The sequence below is a fragment of the Lagopus muta genome, chromosome 1 (genome assembly GCF_023343835.1).
Source record: "Lagopus muta isolate bLagMut1 chromosome 1, bLagMut1 primary, whole genome shotgun sequence".
NCBI classification, from domain to species: Eukaryota; Metazoa; Chordata; class Aves; order Galliformes; family Phasianidae; genus Lagopus; species Lagopus muta.
The window spans coordinates 107,278,172-107,298,553 of NC_064433.1; the positions used below are offsets into that span (position 1 = coordinate 107,278,172).

The 20,382-nt window shown below is 41.4% G+C and overlaps 1 protein-coding gene across 2 annotated transcripts in view; it reads left to right on the forward strand.

Annotated features, from left to right (window-relative positions):
* Positions 1 to 17: 17 nt before the first annotated feature.
* Positions 18 to 20,382, forward strand: part of IGSF5 (immunoglobulin superfamily member 5) — a 33,159-nt gene continuing 12,794 nt past the window's right edge. The window contains exons 1-6 of one of the 2 annotated variants that reach the window (XM_048954644.1): positions 18 to 146; positions 2,828 to 3,029; positions 10,796 to 11,116; positions 12,141 to 12,449; positions 17,078 to 17,206; positions 18,208 to 18,232. In XM_048954644.1, the coding sequence (XP_048810601.1) occupies positions 2,972 to 3,029; positions 10,796 to 11,116; positions 12,141 to 12,449; positions 17,078 to 17,206; positions 18,208 to 18,232 (842 nt within the window). In that variant the 5' untranslated portion in view covers positions 18 to 146; positions 2,828 to 2,971. The remainder of the gene's footprint in view (positions 147 to 2,827; positions 3,030 to 10,795; positions 11,117 to 12,140; positions 12,450 to 17,077; positions 17,207 to 18,207; positions 18,233 to 20,382) is intronic. The other variant, XM_048954636.1, reaches the window with a different exon arrangement.

The window sequence follows — 20,382 nt, forward strand, 5'->3', positions numbered from 1 at the left end:
CGCAGCCCTCAGCTTATCTACCGTGGGGACAATGTCACACCAAAGCCCAGCCACGCAATCACGGGATCACACGGGCACTCACCCCACTGCACGGAGCAGGAAGAGGCGGCAGCTGGGCCTGGGGAAGGCTTCTTCCAGGAGGGAAGGTGAGGCTCACCGAGTGCTGCTTGTGTGTGACAGAGAGTGGGTGGAAAAACGCATTTAGGCACCCAGGGGAGGCGATCCTTGCTATCCTGCAGAGCTGCGTTGCCTGGCAGAGGAAGTGCTGGGAGAAACGCAGCTCTCTGTGTTTCCTCCTCTCCCTGGCTCCTGCTTCAGCTGGGAGGCCATTGGCTGTCGTGCATTTATGGCGATATTGTCCTCTTCATCAGGTGTGGGTGCAGACAGAATTGGACTTGGGTCAAGAGCAGGGGCTGGGAGCAGAGCCTGCAGCTGCCCCACACAGCCAGCAATGCCAACTGTTTGTTTATGAGTGAGATTACAACCACGTCTGCTTGCTTTAGGGACGTGCTGGGTCCTGGGGTGCTCTCTGTACCTGCAGATCCCTCCCGGGATGTTAACTTCCTGGAAAAGGACACGTTACTGACGTCTGTGTTTGCTTCCTGGTGCTACGTTCAGTTTCAGTTAAGGCCGCATATAAAGCTAATGCTGACAGCTACCAGGTGTGTATGTGCATGCTACAGGCTGAAGCAGAGAGGGAAGGGAGAAGGCTCTTCAGCCCTCCCCTCAGCTACCTGTGCCAGCCTTTGAGTGAGCATGTAGCCAAGGAAACACAAATCTTTCAGAATACCTCAGGCGTGCCCAAATCAACCTACAAACTACCCCCCTCCCAACGCACGGTTGGAGAAATCGTCACACAGACTCAGCTTAAAACGTTGATTAATTGACAGGGCTGCCCTTTTAAGTTTGTCAAGCAAATTGAAAGCTTGCAAAATGGGGAAAAGCAGAGCAAACTGCCAGCTGATCTCATCACAGCTGCTGCGCTCAGCTCCACAAGATCCCTCCTGTTCAAAGCACTGATTGGTGAGTGGAGCTGCAGGATAATAGCTTGGCACCACAATCAAGCACACCTGGCTAGAGAACAAGAAGGGTTTTGTTGGAGATGTGGAGGCCATGGCTGCATGCCAGCATCTCCTGTGAGAATCCTCCCTGCTCCAAGTGCTGCTGCAGATCTCCCTTTGCTGTCCTTCTGTGTCTGCTTTTACAAAAGTACTGCTGGAAATTAAGGCAGGGTTGTCGTGTAGAATGGTGAAATCAGATGCTTGCTCGAGTCTAGCAAAACAGCTGGGCCAGGACTCCTGAGGTTTGGCCCTTGGTGCAGTTTTGGTTTAAGCAAAAGGGTGACTAAAAAGTACACTTCTCACAGGAAACTCAGGGTATTTGTATGGTGATACTAATATTTATGCATGGCCACAAAGAACCCTTCTGAAACCAAAAATACTTTCCTGACAAGAAATAAGGGCTCGCCACAAGACCACAGCCTCTGGGCTGCATCCCTCTCGTGAAGAAAAACTCAAATTTCCCAGATGAGAAGTTTGTAAACCGAGCAGTGCAGCTCCCATCTGTTTTGAGAGGGAAGAGAGCAATCATAGAATGGCTGGGGTTGGAAGAGATGTCAAAGATCATCAAGTTCCAATCGCCCTGCAGCAGGCAAGGTTGCTAATTGCTAGATCGTCTCACACAAGTGAATCACAAAAGCTGGAAAAACAGAAAATGTAGAATTAAGGTGATGGCTTTGACCCCAACTTCTGTACCCCATCTCTTTCCACCTCTGTGGAAAGGTGATCATGCTGATGGGAATGTGATTGTTTAGTCTGGAGAAGAGGATGCTCAGGGAAAAGCCTTACCACTCTCTACAACAACCTGAAAGGAGGGGCTAGGATATTTGGAAAAATTTCTTCTCAGCAAAAGCAGTGAGGCAGTGGCACTGGCACAGGCTGCCCAGGGAGGTGGTGGAGTCACCATCCCTGCAGGTGTTCAAGAGCCATGTGGATGTGGCACTGAGGGATGTTTGCAGTGGGCATGGTGAAGATGGGCTGGTGGTTGGACTGGGTCATCTCAGATGTCTTTTCCAACATCAATAATTCTGTGATTCTGTGGTTTATTTTAGAGCGTAAGAGGATCTCTCAGATTTAGAGAAATAGTGTTCAGCTGGTACCTGGGAGGAGGTTTGGTATTTCCCCAAACTGGCTCCGGGTGAGGTGGCTAGGGGTGGGCAGGATTGCAGTGGTGATGCTGGTGCTAGGCTGCACCCGTGAACTTATGAATAGGAATCCCAATTTGGGGCTAACTTACATGGAAAAACAATGAAACATTTTTGGGGATGTAACAATGCACTGGGGTGTGTTCCCATTTTCCCTCCTGAAGGCTGTCCTTATCTGTTTATTGGAGGAAAACAGTTCCTGACATACCAATCAGCTCCTCTGCAGCCCCAAAGACCAGTTAGGGCCTCACGTGAGGCTTTGTCTGTGAAGCAAGTGATGGAGCACAGTAGTCATTGCTCGGCCAGGACACTGCTAGTGGCACAGGCAGGGCACCCTCCATATGCATGTGATTACAGGCAGCTAAAAGAATTGTTTTTCCCAGCCGCTCATGATTAATAGTGCAGATAGGGCTTCCCTGACCCAATCGGTCCTAAAGCAGTAGTGTTACAATAGACAAGATGGACTGAGGGATGCAAGGTCTGGAGGGGAAGTTTTCTCTGGTGAAGAAAAGTCTCTGTGCTGAAAGCTCAGCTACTTCTTTTCAGACAGTGGTTCTAAGACTGGGTACTGCTTTTCCTTCAACCCTTGCCTTATTTAATCATCACTCTTTGTTTGCGTTACAGGTTACATAAGGTTACGCTTAATCACAGGACGCAAAGCAGCAACTCATTACCAAGTTTCTCCGTAAGTTCTGTCCTTCAGCTTCTTCTCAAGCATTCAGTGGCTGCTGTGGCTTCCTGCCTTAGGGACCAGGAGAGAATGCTCCAATGGAGAGATTCCAGAAGTTTGTTTTACTTCCTTTCATCTTAGCTGCCTCGCTCACAGGTAGGACATGTTCATAAACTAGGCGATGAGCCACTGTGGACAAAATGTGTGAGTTAATTTTGAAGTTATGTAAATGGCAGTTACCAGCAATATCAGGCTGAAGAGTAAATCCCACAAGGGAATTATTCAAAGTGTTTAAAATTGATAAGTTTTCATTTCAAATCTGAATGATCTAATAGCTTAGAGTGGTCTTCAGTATGGAGGATGAGCAGTTGAGGGGTGGGGAGGAGGCTGCCCTCTCACTGCCACTGAGCAGGGATTTCCCCATTTCACTGCATCTACTCCTTACCCTAATCCTTACCCCCATCTGTTCAGGTGTGCTCTTGAGGGTGTAGCCACAAAGAGCTCAATAACAGCTTATTTTGCTTCCAGAAATATGTATAAGTTATGACTTTTTTAGTTTGCCTTCAATTTACATTTTGCATACCTGATTCTCAAAATGAATACAAATAGAAGGCAGAACCTTAACAAAAATGACAATGAGGTGACTAGTTGGGTATCAGAAATGATGCTGATTTGTTTATTGTCATTTAGTTGTGGTTCTAAGAGGCACTGCAAGGATGATCTGCAGTGGGATGAGAAGGAAGGTATATTGGCTTAATAACCAATAAAAGGAAACACAATACAGCAAAACACAGTGAGTTTATTGGGCAGAGTGCTGTTTCCAGTAGGGTTATACAGGGATATGTGGTGTTCAACAAACTGCTAAACAACTCATGAAGAGCAGTGTGAGCTGTCAGGTGGCAGACTGTGCAGGTGGTGTGGAATTACTTAGGATAGCCAAAGGCATGAAAAGACTATGAAGGTGTGCCAGAAAATGTCACGATGCCAAGTGAATCAGTAATAAAAAGCAGAAAATATTCAGTGCTAAGCATCATTTAACTGAAGATGAAGAGTAGATATCTTTGGGAAGAGAATAAATTGCTGAGAAAGAGAGGGAATTTCAGCACTTAGTGTCTTCAACTGGGGAAATGCGATGGCATTATATAAATCCACACAAGGCTTATGTCTCAAATACTGAATGTTGAGCTATCCCTTCCATTTCAAAGAGGACAAACTATGTCTGAGTTATTAATTGTGGCAGAGGTGATATGAGGAATGAGAAGAAGATTCTGGCATTTTTTTTTCTGCCTGTAGGAAAAAAAAATAGTAAAGATATTTTAGAGTATTTATATGGAGGTGAAGAGTGGAACGGCTAATTAGAGTTTTAGTAAGTTTTACTTGTGGCCACTAGTTCTATCAGAAAGTGGATGTAAATCAAACCAAAGCGTGTGCTTTTCTTGACAGGATGTCATCAAATAGTAAAACTCATGGCCACTGCACATGGGGGGTACCAAATTATAAATAGACTGGAAAAAAAAGCTATATGCAGACATAATACAGGTGCATGCGCAACTGTTGGTTTAGGCAGTCCTCAAGTCTCATATTTTGAGACACTGAGATGTTATAGTAAGGAAGCCTCAATTTTACTTGTTTTCTTTCTTGTATTGTCTTCTCACATTCAGAACAGGAGTTTTGTGAGTTTTAGTGGGTGTCTATTTCACTGATGCTTTGAGTCAAGCACAATTGCAATGTTTTACTGCCCCTGCTTCAAGCTGTGTTGGGGCAGCAGGCATTGCTCACACTGTGTGATGCAGCCAAAGGGCCACAGCCCACAGTGGGCAGAAAAAGTGTATTGTGGAGAGAAAAAAGTGCTATTCTTGGAAGAAGTGTCACTGCACATGGGCTACCAAGACAGCTGCATGGCAATTTGAGTATTGCCCTGGGTGGGCACCGTGCACCTTTTGGCAGCAATTGCACTGCAGGGCTGACGTAGTGTGGAATCCCAGCTTGCTGCCTGTATGTTGCATGTGCTGCTGAGATGCTCCCAACCTGGGAACCCTTATGCCACAGTACAGGAGGAGGAGAGGTCCAGCAGCAGAGATAGAAGAGGTTGCAATAGGCCTCTTTCAAATAGTGTCAGACAAAAGATGAGAAAATGCAATTGGGGGATGTGCAGGACTTTGTGTGGGTGGCAAAAATGTCACTGAGTACCTGTAGACTGGCATTGCTTGACTGAAATATCATATATAAGCATTTTGGAGTATTATTAAATCAGAAAATCAGCTTGTCCTTCTCTGCAGGCTTTGAGAAGCTCTAACTTAATTTGGTTTTCAAAAAGCTCAGACACATGGCTGCTGGTTTGTGAAATAAAGTTGAGATGCTCTGAAGAAAAACCTACTAAATCCAAAACCATTTATTGCAGAGCTGGGCAAAGCTGTGAGGTAAGGGAGGCAGAAAACAAGGTGCAATGAGCACAGGACTAAAGAAGGAAAGAGAAAGGAATTTTAAACAAACTAGAAGGAGAAGAGTAGAAAAATAAATAGCAAAGTAGGAAAGGACACAGATGGCACAAAAACTGAAGGATAAAATACAGAGTTTTGGGAGGTTGGTAACAGCACTGAGGAGGAGAATATTTTTGAAATATCATAGTGATGATGGGGGGAAAAAAAGAGTTATGGCAAAAGGATGAATCCATCCTGTCTTTAGTTGTGTTGTGTCTAAATAGATCATTTACACGCGGAGGAAAAAGCAAGTCAGTAGAGGAGGGGAGGGAAAGAAGAAAGGTAACCATGTCTTAATGCCCTGAAATGCTGCTGAAACCTTCAGAATGACAAAGCAATTCTATAGAGTTACTTCAGGTGGGAAAGGAAAAATACCAGGGACAAAAGCAAAGGTGGTTCCTTGGAAAATGAAGTTGCTAGGTATCAGCTATGGCCCTGAGAACTGAAGAGGCAATTCTGTGTCTTCAAAACCCATGGTGATGTGACAGAGAAACTGAGTGACAGGGGAGGGAATAAGGAGTTCCTGAGGGTGTTGATGTGCATTTGTGTGCTGCTGGGAAGGACAGCAAGTGAAATACTGTGAACAGTTATCATATAAAGGAGACTTTCACCACTGGTGACTTTTTATAAACATATAATAATGTGACCCAGAGGAGGTGTCCCAACTCAGCTCTGCTCTTCAAAGCTCAAGTGGTAATGCAGCATCATGAAGGCAGTCTGACACTTCCCTCGGTGAAGGAAGTCATCGGTGAGGCCGTTTGTCTGTGTGGGATTTCTTACTGGTTGTACATGAGGAAGCAGAAGTTAAACCAGCTGTTAAGCACTGAACACATATTTCCTGTAAAGTGTGATGGCAGTCCCGCCTGAAGCTTTAATTTGGCTGAAAGCAACCATCTGCAAGTTATTTTTTAAGCGCTATGTAAATGAAACCAGCAGTTTTTTTCTTACTAGTGTAAGAAACAAAGCCCAGTAAAAGAATGAAGAACACCAGCTTAAAGCACTGGTAATTCAGTTTTGTTCCCGTTTCTGTTGTGAACGTCCTCTTTGACCTTACAGAAGTGACTTTATCAGTGTTTGTATATGGGTCGAACAGTGGAACCAATTGTTGATTTGGGACCCTGTGTGCTACTGCAAGATTAAAAAAGAAATAGGCAAAAAGATAAAGAGGTGAGTTTATAATCACCAAAAATATTTTGGCAACTGGTAGAAGGCTTATAAACCTCCTTAGGTCCAAATGGAGGCAAGGTCGAGCAATTTCCCATTCCTTGATTCTCCTGCCAACCATAAAATCCCCATCCAAGTCTTCTGGGCCTCTTTTCTAGATCTCAGAAATCAGTAAAAGAGCATCTATTACACAGCAGATCCTGGCTGGTGGAAGAAGATGTAGATTCCACCATATCCGTGGACAAATAAAACACGATTATGTTAGATAAATCAAAGGATAACACATAGCTACCTTATACACCTACTATATTCTCCTGATGAGATGAAAACAATATTAACCCCGTACTGTTAGAGCAAATGATCACCAATTATTCACGTTTGGCAATAGATTTCAAGCCTGTAGTGATACTCACAGACGTGATCTCATATCAGTGTACTGGAAGTCACATCATTTATTCAGAGCTGCGGCAAACCACTATGCTCCTTAAGAGAGAGAAGTGTTTGCACAGGCTAAGAAATAAAACACAAATGCACAGATGAGAGTTAGCATTAAGAGGAACAGTATGAATAAGTACTGCAGTCCTTCATGAGCAACTAAATGAACTTTAGTGTTAACTCTGAGGAAGTTTGCAGTCAGCTGAGTCCATCATCATGTTTTTGTCTGCCTAAGCCAGCTAGGAAAAATGCACACACAGTGAAAATCAGAAATCTCAACACATCCATGTGTTATAGACTACAGCTGTAAAAGGACTAGTATTGTCAAGGCTGGTTACAATATGAGGGGGAAAAAAATAATTCAAATGTGTTTGGGCTCAGGACAGCGTCTCAAGGTCAGCAATATCTGTTTGAACAGGAATCACAGCACTTGGACGCTGAGTACCAAGGAAAAGGAACATACTATATGGCAAATCGTCTCACTGGAATGCACTTCATCAGTACGTGTTCATTAGAAATCTTGTAGCTCTGTAAATAATACCATCCACAGACACATGGACGATCTCTTACATTCAGAAAGTGACAAAGAGAGGAGAGACAAGAGCTTTTAGTCACTTTATTGTGTTAAATATTATATGGGTGGATAGTGATAAGACAAGGGGGAATGGTTTTAAACTGAGACGGGAGGTTTAGGTTAGATATTAGGAGGAAGTTTTTCCCTCTGAGGGTGGTGACGCACTGAAACAAGTTGTGGATGCCCCATCCCTGAGAGGCATTCAAGGCCAGGCTGGATGTGGCTCTGGGCAGCCTGATCTGATGGTTGGCGACCCTACACACAGTAGGGGGGTTGAAACTAGGGGGTTGATCTTTGAGGTCTTTTTCAACCCAGGCCAGTCTATGATTTATAAAGCAATGTATTAAGGCATGCCTTTAGATTGGATTGCTGAGTTGGTCTTCAAGGTGTTTCTTGTTTTAAAACATTTCAGTTCACCTTTACAAGACTGAAACTTTGAGGAAATGTTACTGGAAAAATTGTTCTACTAAGTTGAACAAAAATATGCTTTATCATATCTTATCTGGCTTTATTGGCTATCAGTAGAAGTGACGCTTTTTATTTAATGTTTTCTTGCTCATACACAGATATGCTCTGAAAAATGGTAGAGGTAACATAAGGAAGGTGGAAAATATCTGTAAAGTTTTTTTATAAACATGAGAGAACTCAGTGTCAAGCACACAAAGATCCAGCTAGGTTGTTAAAAACCTGCAAAACAAAGGCTGAAAGTACTCTGTCCACCCACTGCGTGTGTTTGAAGAAAGAGAGGAGCTATTTATATTAAAGAACAATTCTTGGCACAAAACTGCGTAGATATAAACTACCTGGGATTAAGTGGGAGCTGGGAATTAAAAAATGGTGTTGATGTAGGGACAATGGGATTACAGGCCATGTGCCAGGAGAGCCTGCTCAGAGGTTCTGCTTGTGAAGTTGTAACTGAGATAGGGCTCCTGTAAGGTTTATGCAAGTACTAAACCTCCCTTTCATGTGAAACAATACAGCATATACTTCCCTTCTCATGCCAGCTAATGACCAAATGAAAAATGAATTTTTCAGTAATTTGTAAATGAATCCATTAATAATTAAACTACATAAAATGAACCAAACCTGAGTTGAACAAAACCTGTAAAAATTACATCATTGTCCTGAATGCAGTTAGCACTGGAGTAGCAGTCATTTCATATTTTCTGTCTCCTGGAAAATAATTATACACTTATACTCAGGCTGAATTTGCAGACATGGAGTTTTAATTACACTGCTATGGACCATAGCATCTAAATGCTGTAATTATGCAGAGCTACAGCTTGAATCATTAGGATAACACTGGCAATACTGCTGCTTTCTCAGGATGAATGTTTGGCAGAAAGTGATAAAACTTGGCACTGAGGAATGTCTCACTGGCTGGACTGCAGAGAGCTTGTAGAATCTCAGTCCTTAAAAGTGATGCCTAGTGATAGAGGAGCCTGCAGTGTGAGTCTTCCTTCCCCACTTCACTTTACCTGCAAACAGCATGGCTGTGGGTGTCAATAACTTACTGAAGCAGTGACAGTGCCTTAGTAAAACTAATGACAGTATAAATTTTGGGTTCTGCTCTACAAGAAAGACATTAATTAAACCTGAGTGAGTTCAGTAGGAGGCCATTAAAGTGGTCATGGGCTGGATGGAGCACTTGTCCTTTGAGAAGCAGCTGACAGAGCAAGGCCTGTTTAGCTTGGGGAAGAGAGAGCTGTGGGGGAACTTAGAGTAGACTGCATGCAGTGGAGCAGTTTGCTTGAAAAAACTGTGTGGTCTCTGTCATCTTTAGAGGTTTTTCTCCAGACCTGACTGGATAAAGCTGTGAGCAACATGTTCTAACCTTGGAGATGACCCTGCTTTGAGACGGAGGTTGGACTGAGAACTGTCAGAGGTCCCTTTCAACCTGAATTACTGGATGACTATCTTGTCATCTACTCCTTGAAAGCCATGGGTAGCTCTGCCTTTTTTCTACTGCGCATGAACATAGCATGTTCTGGAGAATCATAGAATCATCACAGTTGGAAAAGACCTACAGATCATCCAGCATCATCATCCACCATCATTTGTCCACCTATCACAACAGAACCTCGCCAAAACCCATAGGGATTCACACAAGAACAAAGACCCAGGGAAGCAGGTTCCCAGTTTTACACAGAAGTATTCTACTGAGTCCTGTTCCCTAAGAACAATCCAGATTATTTCCTGGGTATCTTAATGTTTGAAGATTTGTCCCTCAGGAAATACAATATTCTCCCCCTGATTAATATTTTAAGATTTGTCTGTTTCCACTGAATATTTCTGGGATGAAAGTCACAGCTGCTGCATTGAAAAGAGGCTCTCTTTTCTGCAATCTTTGTCCTTCACTTTCTACTTAGGAGAAGCAAGTGCTTCTGACTTCTCTTGCACAGGAGATCTACCACCTGCCTGGGCAACAGCTGCAGGCAGATTCCTCTGAGGGCAATATGAGATTCTCAGCCTGTAGACAAAGACAAGAAAACAAAATGCCACAATTAGAAGTGAGCTTTTGGTTCTGTATAATAGTAGCTAAGCTTCATGGTACTTCTAAGGAGAAAAACTCATGAAGTCAAGCAGTTCTAGTTAGTAGAAAACCTGAAATGGTGGGTAATGTATGGGGTGCAAGAGGAATAAGGGAAGAGGTAGATGAATAGGGGAAGGTATATGGAAAGATGCAAAAAATCAGTGGCAATCTCAGTTATGGAAAGAAAACTAGATACACACTCCTTTATTCATTTAAAATCTAGATATGTCATGTATTTTCCTATCTAAAAGTGGAACTTTTCCTTCTGCAAAGGAAAAGTTGTCTACTACTGCTAGACGCTATAGAAAACAAGGTAAGAATACATCTGAAAGCATCAGGTACTATTGGCTGTCAGAGAGGAGGGAAATGCCAGCTCAGAATTGTCACCAGCTTTTCCCAAAAATGCTTAATACCCTAGTGCTCCTTGTAAACCAGGACTGTGGTTTTTCAGCTTTCAAATGCTGACTTCAAGTCAGATGTCTTTGTTGGTGATAATTATAAAATCATAGAATCCTTAGAGTTGAAAGGGGCCTTTAAAGACCATCTAGTCCAACTCCCCTGTAATGAACAAGATATCCATAGCTAGATCAGGTTGCTCAGAGCATTGACTAGCCTGATCTTGAATATTTCCAGGAATGAGGCTTCCACCACGACTCTGGACAACCTGTTCCAGTGCCTCACCACTGTCACTGTGAAATACTTTCATATTTACAGGTTGTTTTCTTTTTCCTTCCAGGTCTTAGCTTTTGTTATTCTATTCTGGATGGCCCTACTAATGCTACAGTCCTTGCTGGTTCAGAAGCCCGGTTTAATTGCACAGTGGCAAGTGGATGGGAAATTCTCATTTGGTTGTTGAATGCAAATCCTGTCCTCACTGTCACATATGCTCACGGACCTATTGAAACATCAGATCGCTTCACCTCTCATAGCTATAACAACAATCAAAGTTTCACCTCAGAGCTGATCGTCCACAACACCCAGCTAAATGACTCTGGAAAAATTGAGTGCAGCATCCAGAAGCTTGATGGTAGCAGCTTTGCCTTTCTTTCTGTACAAGGTGTGTATAGCCACCAGTAGAAAGCTATTTTATTATCTCACGTTTAAAGAAATCCTCTGATTGATTGTGCAAATTACCCTGTGAAGGAGTATGTGCTCTCATTTACTATAATTTGTCTCCACAGAGGACCTTGTGTTAATTTTAGTCAAAGTAGGTTTCAGTCACAAAGTGCCATTAAAAAGGCTTGAACTGCCCTTGTTTTTCCTGTTATATCTCTTATTATTCATTGGACTACATTAAGTGCCAGAAGTCTGTACCAGGCCCACTGGCAGTCAGTCAGAATGGATCTTTTGCCTAGAAACATTATGGATTACCTTTACTCCTCTCTTTCTTTGTACCTGGGCCTTCTGCTATCTTTAGGACAGATTTCTCTCCTGCTGTCTGATTTAGGAATCAATCTGTAGCCCACTTTTTGAGTTTGATTTAATGATGTGCAGAAGTCTTTGAGACACAAGGTGATACTTTTGATGTGATGGCTGTCACAAACTACCATTTCCAAAGAAGAAAATGCTCCTGCATTATCAAGTCCCTGAGTATGAGATCTTTTTGTTCTCTTCAAAGCATCAGTAGTTACAGAATGCAGCCAATAAAGCAGTATCTAATGATCAGACACTGTCCATTTCAGAGTTGCTTCATGTGATGGGAATATCTCACCTGTCTGTAAGCGTTTCTTGGTAAGGTTTCCAAAGCCATACTTAAAGATTATGGAGAAACTCTCTTACTTGATTGTGTTGTCCTTCAGCTAGAAAAATAATGCCTAAAAAGTGTAATTTCCTGTTTTTTAATGAAAAGATATTGAAAGTTAAGAGTAGTGCTTTAAGCATACTGAACAGTGTGCCAATTTAGATGCAACATCTGGTTCTTTTTATCATGAATATCTTATATCAGTGTTAATCATCTGTTTTAAAATTCACGTCTCAACGTATAGCTAATTTGGGTTGACAAAATAAGATTTAAAACTACTGGGTAGAAGGCAATGTGGCTAAATATTGTGAAAGAACAAAACCTCTTTTCCCTCCTACAGTTAATGGGTCTTTACTCATGAAAAACAGCACCTTAATAGTTAAAGAGAACACAACAGTTGAAGTTGTTTGTGAAGCCATAGGATGGGCTCCTGCTCCAGAAATTACCTGGATGACAAATGACTCTCTCATTGATAAGTCGAGGTATGTTACCCAGCAAAGTCAAGGATCTAACAGCCTCCACAATGCCCTGAGCGTCCTGACTTTGACTCCAGTGAATACTGAGATTTTGACGTGTTTAGCTGATATAGAAGCACTCCCTAGCCCTCAGAATGCAACCATAGCTGTTATTGTTGGCAACTCTACTCTAGGTAAGTGAATGCTTTTTTGTACTTTGTCTGTTCTATTTTCTCAGAACTGTGCTTTACATTTTGTATTGCTTTGAAAAGGGTTTCATTTGTAACTAAAATACTGTTAGATATGCAAAGGTGATAGAATTAGGACTTGATAGTTACATCTGATATGTAAGTACAGGAAACTTCACTTTTGTGAAAGAACTGGTACAAGTCTAATGAACCACAAAGTCCACTTAGATCAAAGAGTCATTGGGCCTGTAGCCCTCCTCCTATTATGGTCTCTTTCACGTTGTAGAGGAACATGAAAATTCCACTACAACAACATATGTAAAACTCTTGGAACAGTGCATCAGTTGCTTTTAGTTGACTTTTCTTTAGGGAAATTCAAGGTTGCATATTAAACTAAGCATGAGTGTTGAGCAAATCTTTCAAGAACTACTAGCAAACATTTGATAACCCTAAATATTGTTGCTAATGTTGTCAGCATTTTTTTGGTAATGCTGTTCGTCTTTGACCTCATTGATGACCCTTGAAAATGTATTCCAGAATTTTACGTGCTCATAATATTAGGGCGTTCACAAAAAAAGTTTTGTCTGATTTGCCCTGACAATGTGAAACAAAGTTAGTGTTACATTCCCATTGAAGATCTAAATTCATGATTTTGAGGAATCCTATGTAAAATGCTTTTCCATAACACAGCAAGAACAACTAAGACACAGCATCTCTTTACAATTTAGCAATAGTTTAATGCAGATGGGGAGACAATCGCAGATTATCCTTGGGAGCATTTCTGTATAGGGACTGGGCTAGCATCTCAACTATAGAGCAGAGGACTCTCAAGACAAGCTGAGTCTGAGGAGCTAATAGCATGGCAGGTAGTCAGGGTTATTCAATATAGCTACACTGCTGAGATAGTGACACAATCCACCACACAGTGACATCCCTTTTATTAGTCTTAGTCCATGGGAAATGCATGGGTTATTTGGAGTATTTTCTTCTTCACAGTGAGTCTATGTAACCCCATCTGCCTTCTGTGTGTAGAGTAGGGCCTCAAATCTGTGTTTCTCTTCATGATATGGTGAGCACTATGAACTTCTATGATCACATTGACAGCTTCTCTTGATGAACTGATTATTCTAGGTGAATATACCATACCCAAAACATTCTCTTAGAGTTGTGATGAAGGGTATAATATAGAAGTTTTTACATATAAACAACTGAAAAGGTTGAGTAATTTTGCCTTTAATGTATGAATCATTACTTGCTCTGTAATGCAATTGAAAAAGTTCATTTCAACATTATTAATGTGATTATTTGGTAGTCAGATTGTTCCTAATGACTAAGCAAAATAGAACTACCCTGAGGAAATCAATAAATTCCTTTGCCTACTTGTTTGTGAAGTACTGAGGTATACACCCTCGGTTTCCATAGCTACTCATTGTAAATCAGAAGACGAGAAAAACAGATGTCATGAAGCACAATTAGTGTATAATTAGTGATTGTATAGGGCCATCTTTCATTGCTTTTTGGAAAAATTATTTTGCAGCATCAGGCACTAAACATCTGTCAGCATTTGAGCATATGAAGTCTACAGATTATTAGAATGAAATAGACCTGACATTTATGACAGAGGACGATATGTAATGTACATCGCACATGAAATTTCAAACCTTGTTTGGTTTTTCATAAACAGACTCAACCTTGGCTATTTGTCAGGAATAAGACATTGTCAGGAATAAGAAGACTTAAGGTGTATGAAGCTCTTGTATTATACAGTTCAGCCTTCACTTAAAAGCTTGAGGAATCTAATTCCTCCAAGTTCTTGATGAGCAGTACTTGTTTATTCATGAAAATGGCATCCCAAAGCCCTCTGAGCCCCCCTTCAGCCAGCCATCACCTCACCAGTATTCTTCCTACATGTCTAGATCACTCCTCATCTCAAAACTCTTCGTATGGCTAACAAATTGACATCATCAGTTACTCATCCTGATAGGGTACCTCACTCCTAGCAAAATTTGGCTGAGTTCCAGATTTGGGAATTTCTATGAAGTTATTGCAACAGATGTGTTCACAAAGCTGTTCTTGAAAATGAGGCTCCTGGCAAAGTCCCTTAGCTGGTCCCAAGTTCTTTGTGGCATCAGTGTTGACTCCATGTGGTCTTTGGACTGCAGTAATGGAGAGTGAGGATATGCCAGGTGCCTGATCTTCCTTTGTTTTTTCTTAGCCAGAAAATTCTGAAGTGTTCAAGAAGTGATGTCCACCTTTGTTCAGTCTCTAGTTTCTCCTTTGGCATCAGCATGTGCCAGAGAAAATTCCTTTTCTTAAAGTACTTTACACAAGACTGCTTTAAGAAGAGTACTTGAAGGGAGCTTATAAGTAAGAGGGGGACTGACTAACTGCGACATTTAAAGCAGAATGGCTTTAAATGACAAGGGGGGAGATTTAAGCTTAGATGTTAGGAAGAAATTCTTTCCTCAGAGGGTGGTGAGGTGTTGGCACAGCTGCCCAAAGAAGCTGTGGTGTCCCATCCTTGGAGATGCTTGCGGCCAGTTTGGATGGGGCCCTGTGGAATGAGGAAGTGGCTTTCTTCACACTGTACACCTAATGTAATTTGATGTGGATTTACTCCTACTTTCATACTGAACTGGCAGCCCTTGTGTTCATATCTGCTGGTCTCAGTTCCAGTTTCTTGCCTCTATAGCTAAGTAGTTATGTCTTTCATATTTTAGTCATATTGAAATCCCTGTGGCTTGCTTTATGAAACAAAACAGAGCACAATACATACATTTTTGCAGTATTTCTGGACAGAAATATTGTGAACAAGTTCCTCACCAATTGTAATCACAATTGATTACAGTCTGCAGATTTAACTACTAGTCTGCAGGTTGCTCAATGTCTGTTTTCTCTAATTGTCAGATGAATTTCAAAACATGCTGATCATGCATCAAGCTATTTGTTCCAGACTTCTATGACCCAAAATTTGGAGAATTCAGACTAACAAAGGCCCAAGCTTTGTAGGAGACTCTGGTCCTGTGTCTCTGCAATCTGAAGCCAAAAAAAAAAAAAACAAAAAACAAAAAACAACCCAGGTGCTCCAGGCAAATTTGTAGATAGAATTCATTTGCTTCTTTATTCCTGCCATAAGTAAAGCAGCATATACTTTGGGTCACGCATCTGGGGAAACTCTATTACACTGTATGGTTGCCTGCAGTCTGCATTGCTGTGGTATCTTTCCCAGATGCCATCAGTTACATACGGCCATGTGATTATTAACTGGGACTTCTAATGAGGAGTGACAATCGTAAACCCCATCTGTTGGGGCACTGTCAAGTTTGGATATGTTTCTCATGTGTCATTTGGATCAAAAGCTTGTTTCTAAACAACTGTCAAAGCAATTTGGTGGCTGCTTTTCAAAGGGTACACAAATTAGGGGTGCTTCTAGCATGTTTGGTCAAAACCAAATGGTACAGTGATGTGACAGTCAGACCTGACAACTTCCTTGTGCATCCAGCTGTGTGAGGAATGCGAGGTAGTCTTAACATACTGTGATGTAGGAGTTTTGTTGGTGGAACTGGTTGCTGTGAATGCATTTCCTAAGACATTTAATTATCCTGATATCACCCCATCTATCACTGTGCGTTACATTAAAAAAAAAAAAAAAAAAAAAAAAGAGAGAGAGAGAGAGAAAGGAAAGAAAAAAATGAAAAAAAGGAATAATTTATTGTTATGAAAATGCCAGTAGTAAAGATGGTTTGGTAGCTTCAGTGTTCTGAATTGTGCTTCTCTTTACCTTTTTAAGTGTTCAATGCACTTTAAGTGGATAAATGATGAGCTACAAAGTATGTTGAAAATTTAAACACCTGCTGAAATTAGTGGGAGAAATCCCAAGATGGGATTTATTGTAAAATCTCATCTACAGGCTGGAGATCTCCATCAGTGCTAGAAACCTAAAACTGTCACTGTGGTCAGTGGTGAGAAATGGAAGCTTCTTCAGAACAGATCATTTTATCCAGAGGGATACGTACACATTTGGCCAGATGTGTTGTAGCCTAAAATAGCTCGTTTCTCTACACTGACAAGTGCAGCTAGGTAAGGTGTTTAATACCTGTCAGAATTGAATATTTATACCTTCTCCTAACCCCAAATATCTCCAAAGGATGATGGGGGACTCAACATAACTACAGAATAAAGTTTTGTTTGGAATATTAGAGATGTGTATATTTCAGAAAGAGGAATAGCTGTTGGAAAAGTTACAAATGTGATAAAGAATTTTCTTTTGGAACCATTCTAAATTCTTGGAGATGACCCATAAATACAGAGATCATGGCTTGGATAACACAGCTTCCTTGCTAGATAGTACCTTGGTGAGGCACAGGCTGCCCAGGGAGGTGGTGGAGTTACCATCTCCCTGGAAGTGTTCAAGAGCCATGTGGATGTGGCACTGAGGGACGTGGGCAGTGGGCAAGGTGGGGTGGGCTGATGATTGGACTGGGTGATTCTTAGAGGTCTTTCCAATCATAATGATTCTATGAGCTTATGATTCTAATCAATAAGTAGTTAATAGTTTCTCGCAGAAAAAGTCAATATTATGAAAACAATGTTTTGAGTCTCTGATAATACAATTTATCCATTTAATTTAACAGACGGCAATTACAGTGAAGACAGCACAAGCACGTGGGTTATTGCACTAGCAGTTGTGTTTTCAATTGTTGGTTTTATTCTTCTGATAATTCTTATTTGGGTTGTCGTGCGCTGTTGCTGCCTAAAGAAAGGTAAGTGGAACTTCATAATTGGCCTATACATTAAAAAACAGAAAAACAAAAAACAAAACAAACTAGATATAAACTACTTATGGAGTGCAGAGATGTGTAAGCAGATGGGTGAGCAGAGTGATCATGCTCTTAACCATGACCTGGTTGAGATGATCCTTACCTTCCCCTTGTTTCTCCTATAACTTGTTCCAAACTATGAGGGCTGCTCCAAAAGCAATGCCTCCTGTTTCATTATGTTGGCCCACAACATCAGAGGTTGATGTTGGTGGGATGGCAGTAGTGGTTGAGTGTTCCTATCAGTATTCCATTTGATTTTGTTGCTGGTGACAGCAGCAGAGGGGGCAGTCTGACGCAATGGCATCTGACACAGAAGTGTGTGTGAAGCAAAGGTGTGTCACTGAGTTTATCTGTGTGGAAAAAATGACACCTACTGACATTCCTCAATGCTTGTTGAACGTTAATGGAGACCAAACAGTGGCTGTGAGCACAGTGAGGCAGTGGGGGGTGCATTTCAGTGGCAGTGCCTCCCCACTGCTGATGCAGATGTTTACAAGCATGCATGCAGACTCTTGTTCATTGCTGGCAAAAGCAGAGCTAATGGTGGTGGCTATGTTGACAAATAGTGTTTTGTAGCTGAGAATTAGCTCTATCAAAGAGTGTTTGCATGCTCTTGACACTCTGTATCTGTTGTAGTTTCCATGGAAATAACTAGGAGGCATTACTTTTGGAGTGACCTGTATCATCAGTGATGCACATTAACCTTCACATTACCCAGAAGGGCATTTCAGGAGTATATTAACCTTCAGTGGTGTGTAGTTCCTACAATGAGGTTATTTGCTGAAGCATATTGGCAGTTCCTAGTTTTCTTATGGTGTGAGCCACTCTGCAGGGATATTGCAGTTCTGCACATAAGGAGAAGAGATTCTCCTAAGGGCAGCTCTCTACAGGTCATACTTTATTTCCCAGCATTTTAACGTTGTTTTTTTTTTTACCCCCCTCAGGATCCACATATGAAAATGAAGTGAGGTAAGATGAACACGTCGGGATAATTTTTTTCCTTTTAACCGGGCTCTTTCAGGCCTCTGCAGTGTGGTCATAGGGATGTGCCAGTTTCCGTGCCCCACTGCAGGGGGAGGGTGCAAATCAAACGCTCACTTACAGGAGAAACCTCCGGGTGCTGGGTGTTTGCAAGCGCTTCCACAGGAGGTCACTGCGAGCCCGTGGCTCTGCGGGGAGCGAATCGTGGCTCTGTCGAGGTTCCTTAGTGCCAAACTATAAAGTAACATAAAGAAAAAACTAAAAAAACCCAAATATCTGAGTATCAACACTTGATCTTTTGTGAAGGTCTGTCGGCATTTTTTTTTTTTTTTTTTAAGAAATGGAGAAATTAAAAGCAAAAAACAGCACTGTTTTCTCTCTTGAGGAAATGATGCTCATTATGCCATACTGGTAATCTTCCTTGAGATTTCTTTGTTTATGATACTGAATTAATCATTTTTACCAAGTCTATCTATATAAATAGTGCAGGACTACATCAGTAGGGAACAGGAGGTCTAAAGGAAGCACAACCTGCATAACAGTTCTGGTATGAATAAAACACTAGAAAACATTTTTGCTTGGATTCTGACTTGATTCTGCCAAAAGCCCTTTGCAGGTATCAGCACTGCTGCAACAAAATTGATTATACATTCAGAGAGGTTTCTGCTTAGTGTGGGGATGGTACAGCCATGTGAATGTCCTTCCCAGAACCCCACCTTGCTGGCAGTGCCCTTAGAGGGTCTGCATGCTGCCTTCCTGAGCAGATCCAGAATGAGGTTTAGTGTTCAATTTTCCTTATTTCTTTGCATCTGATCTGGTGCAAGTTAATTGCAAAACTGGAGTTTCACTTCGTGAAATAATCTTCGTGAAATAATCTTAGAATAGTAAAACTCCAGTTTTGCATTTAACTTTAAGCATGAGTTGTCATTCCAGCTCCCTAAAAGTTGCCTACAGTCTGAAAGTTAAGCAAAAGCTTAGTTAAATGCTTAAGCACTGGGATGAATCAGGCTCATCAGCTTCGTTAGGAAAAGTCAGTGCTGACAGTTCTGCAAAATTTTGGTATGTGCAAGCAGTGCCACTGAATTCATACAAACCTCTTAGAATCTCTTTCAGATTATTTTTTTTTTTTTCCTTAGAGGGGAGCCTACATGCAGTAAAAAGAATGATAGTTGTCCAGATGTTGGCAGCTATGTTGGGGTATTAACAAAGAAGGAGTCAGAGCAGAGATGTGCTGTTTCACTTCCCCCAGTGTTTATTTTTAACTTGGCTGTTTACCTTTCAGTATCTCCCACACATCTGTAATTCCTTTCACTTGGCTACAGCTCAATCTGTTGAGACAAAGAGATCAGATAAGAGATCAGATGAAGACTATCATGTAACATATGAAAGTGGTATTACTAAACAATTGCTCCTCCCTAACAACCGTGGCAAGCTTCTTAGAGGCACTTAACAGGTTTATCCTGTGAAAAAGCCATGTAGTCATAGCTGGCTCATCAGGTGTACCTCAATAACATTCATCTGAAGCTCTACGGATCTGTGAAGTTATTTATCCTAATTGAACATAAAAAACTAGAGGGAGCAGTTTCCACAAATGCTGTTGAGAGTATTTCCCCTTTTCTATACAAATCCCTGGATTATTACAGTCCCATTACCAATTTATGCTTGTCATGCCAAAAACAAAGATAGACCTGGGTCTATCCCAGAGAGGTGGTTGGAACAAATGAATAGTAGCATGTGGAACTTCTAATGTAAGCTTTGAGTAGAAATTCTCTTCTTCCTCACCACATTGCCATGCAGATCATCATTCTGCAAGTTCACAGCTGTGTAACTTTAACAAAGGAAGTTCTATCATCTTCACTGTGACTGTGTGCATGCACACAGTAAATTAGTGTACAGTGTATCACTTGGGAACTAATTGCATTGATGTGAACTAACATGCTTTCTTTTTGCAATAGTTCAATAGTTCAATCAAAAAATGGTCAGTTGCTATAGGTGACCCAGCTGGTATTCCCTTATTGTGCCACTGACTACTCTGTAATTCCAGATTAGAGATCAAAATTAATTTCCTGTGGTGTAAAAGAGTCTTCACTGCCTATGAAGATCACTCAGCTTATTTTTGTTCCTGCTTTAAACAGAAC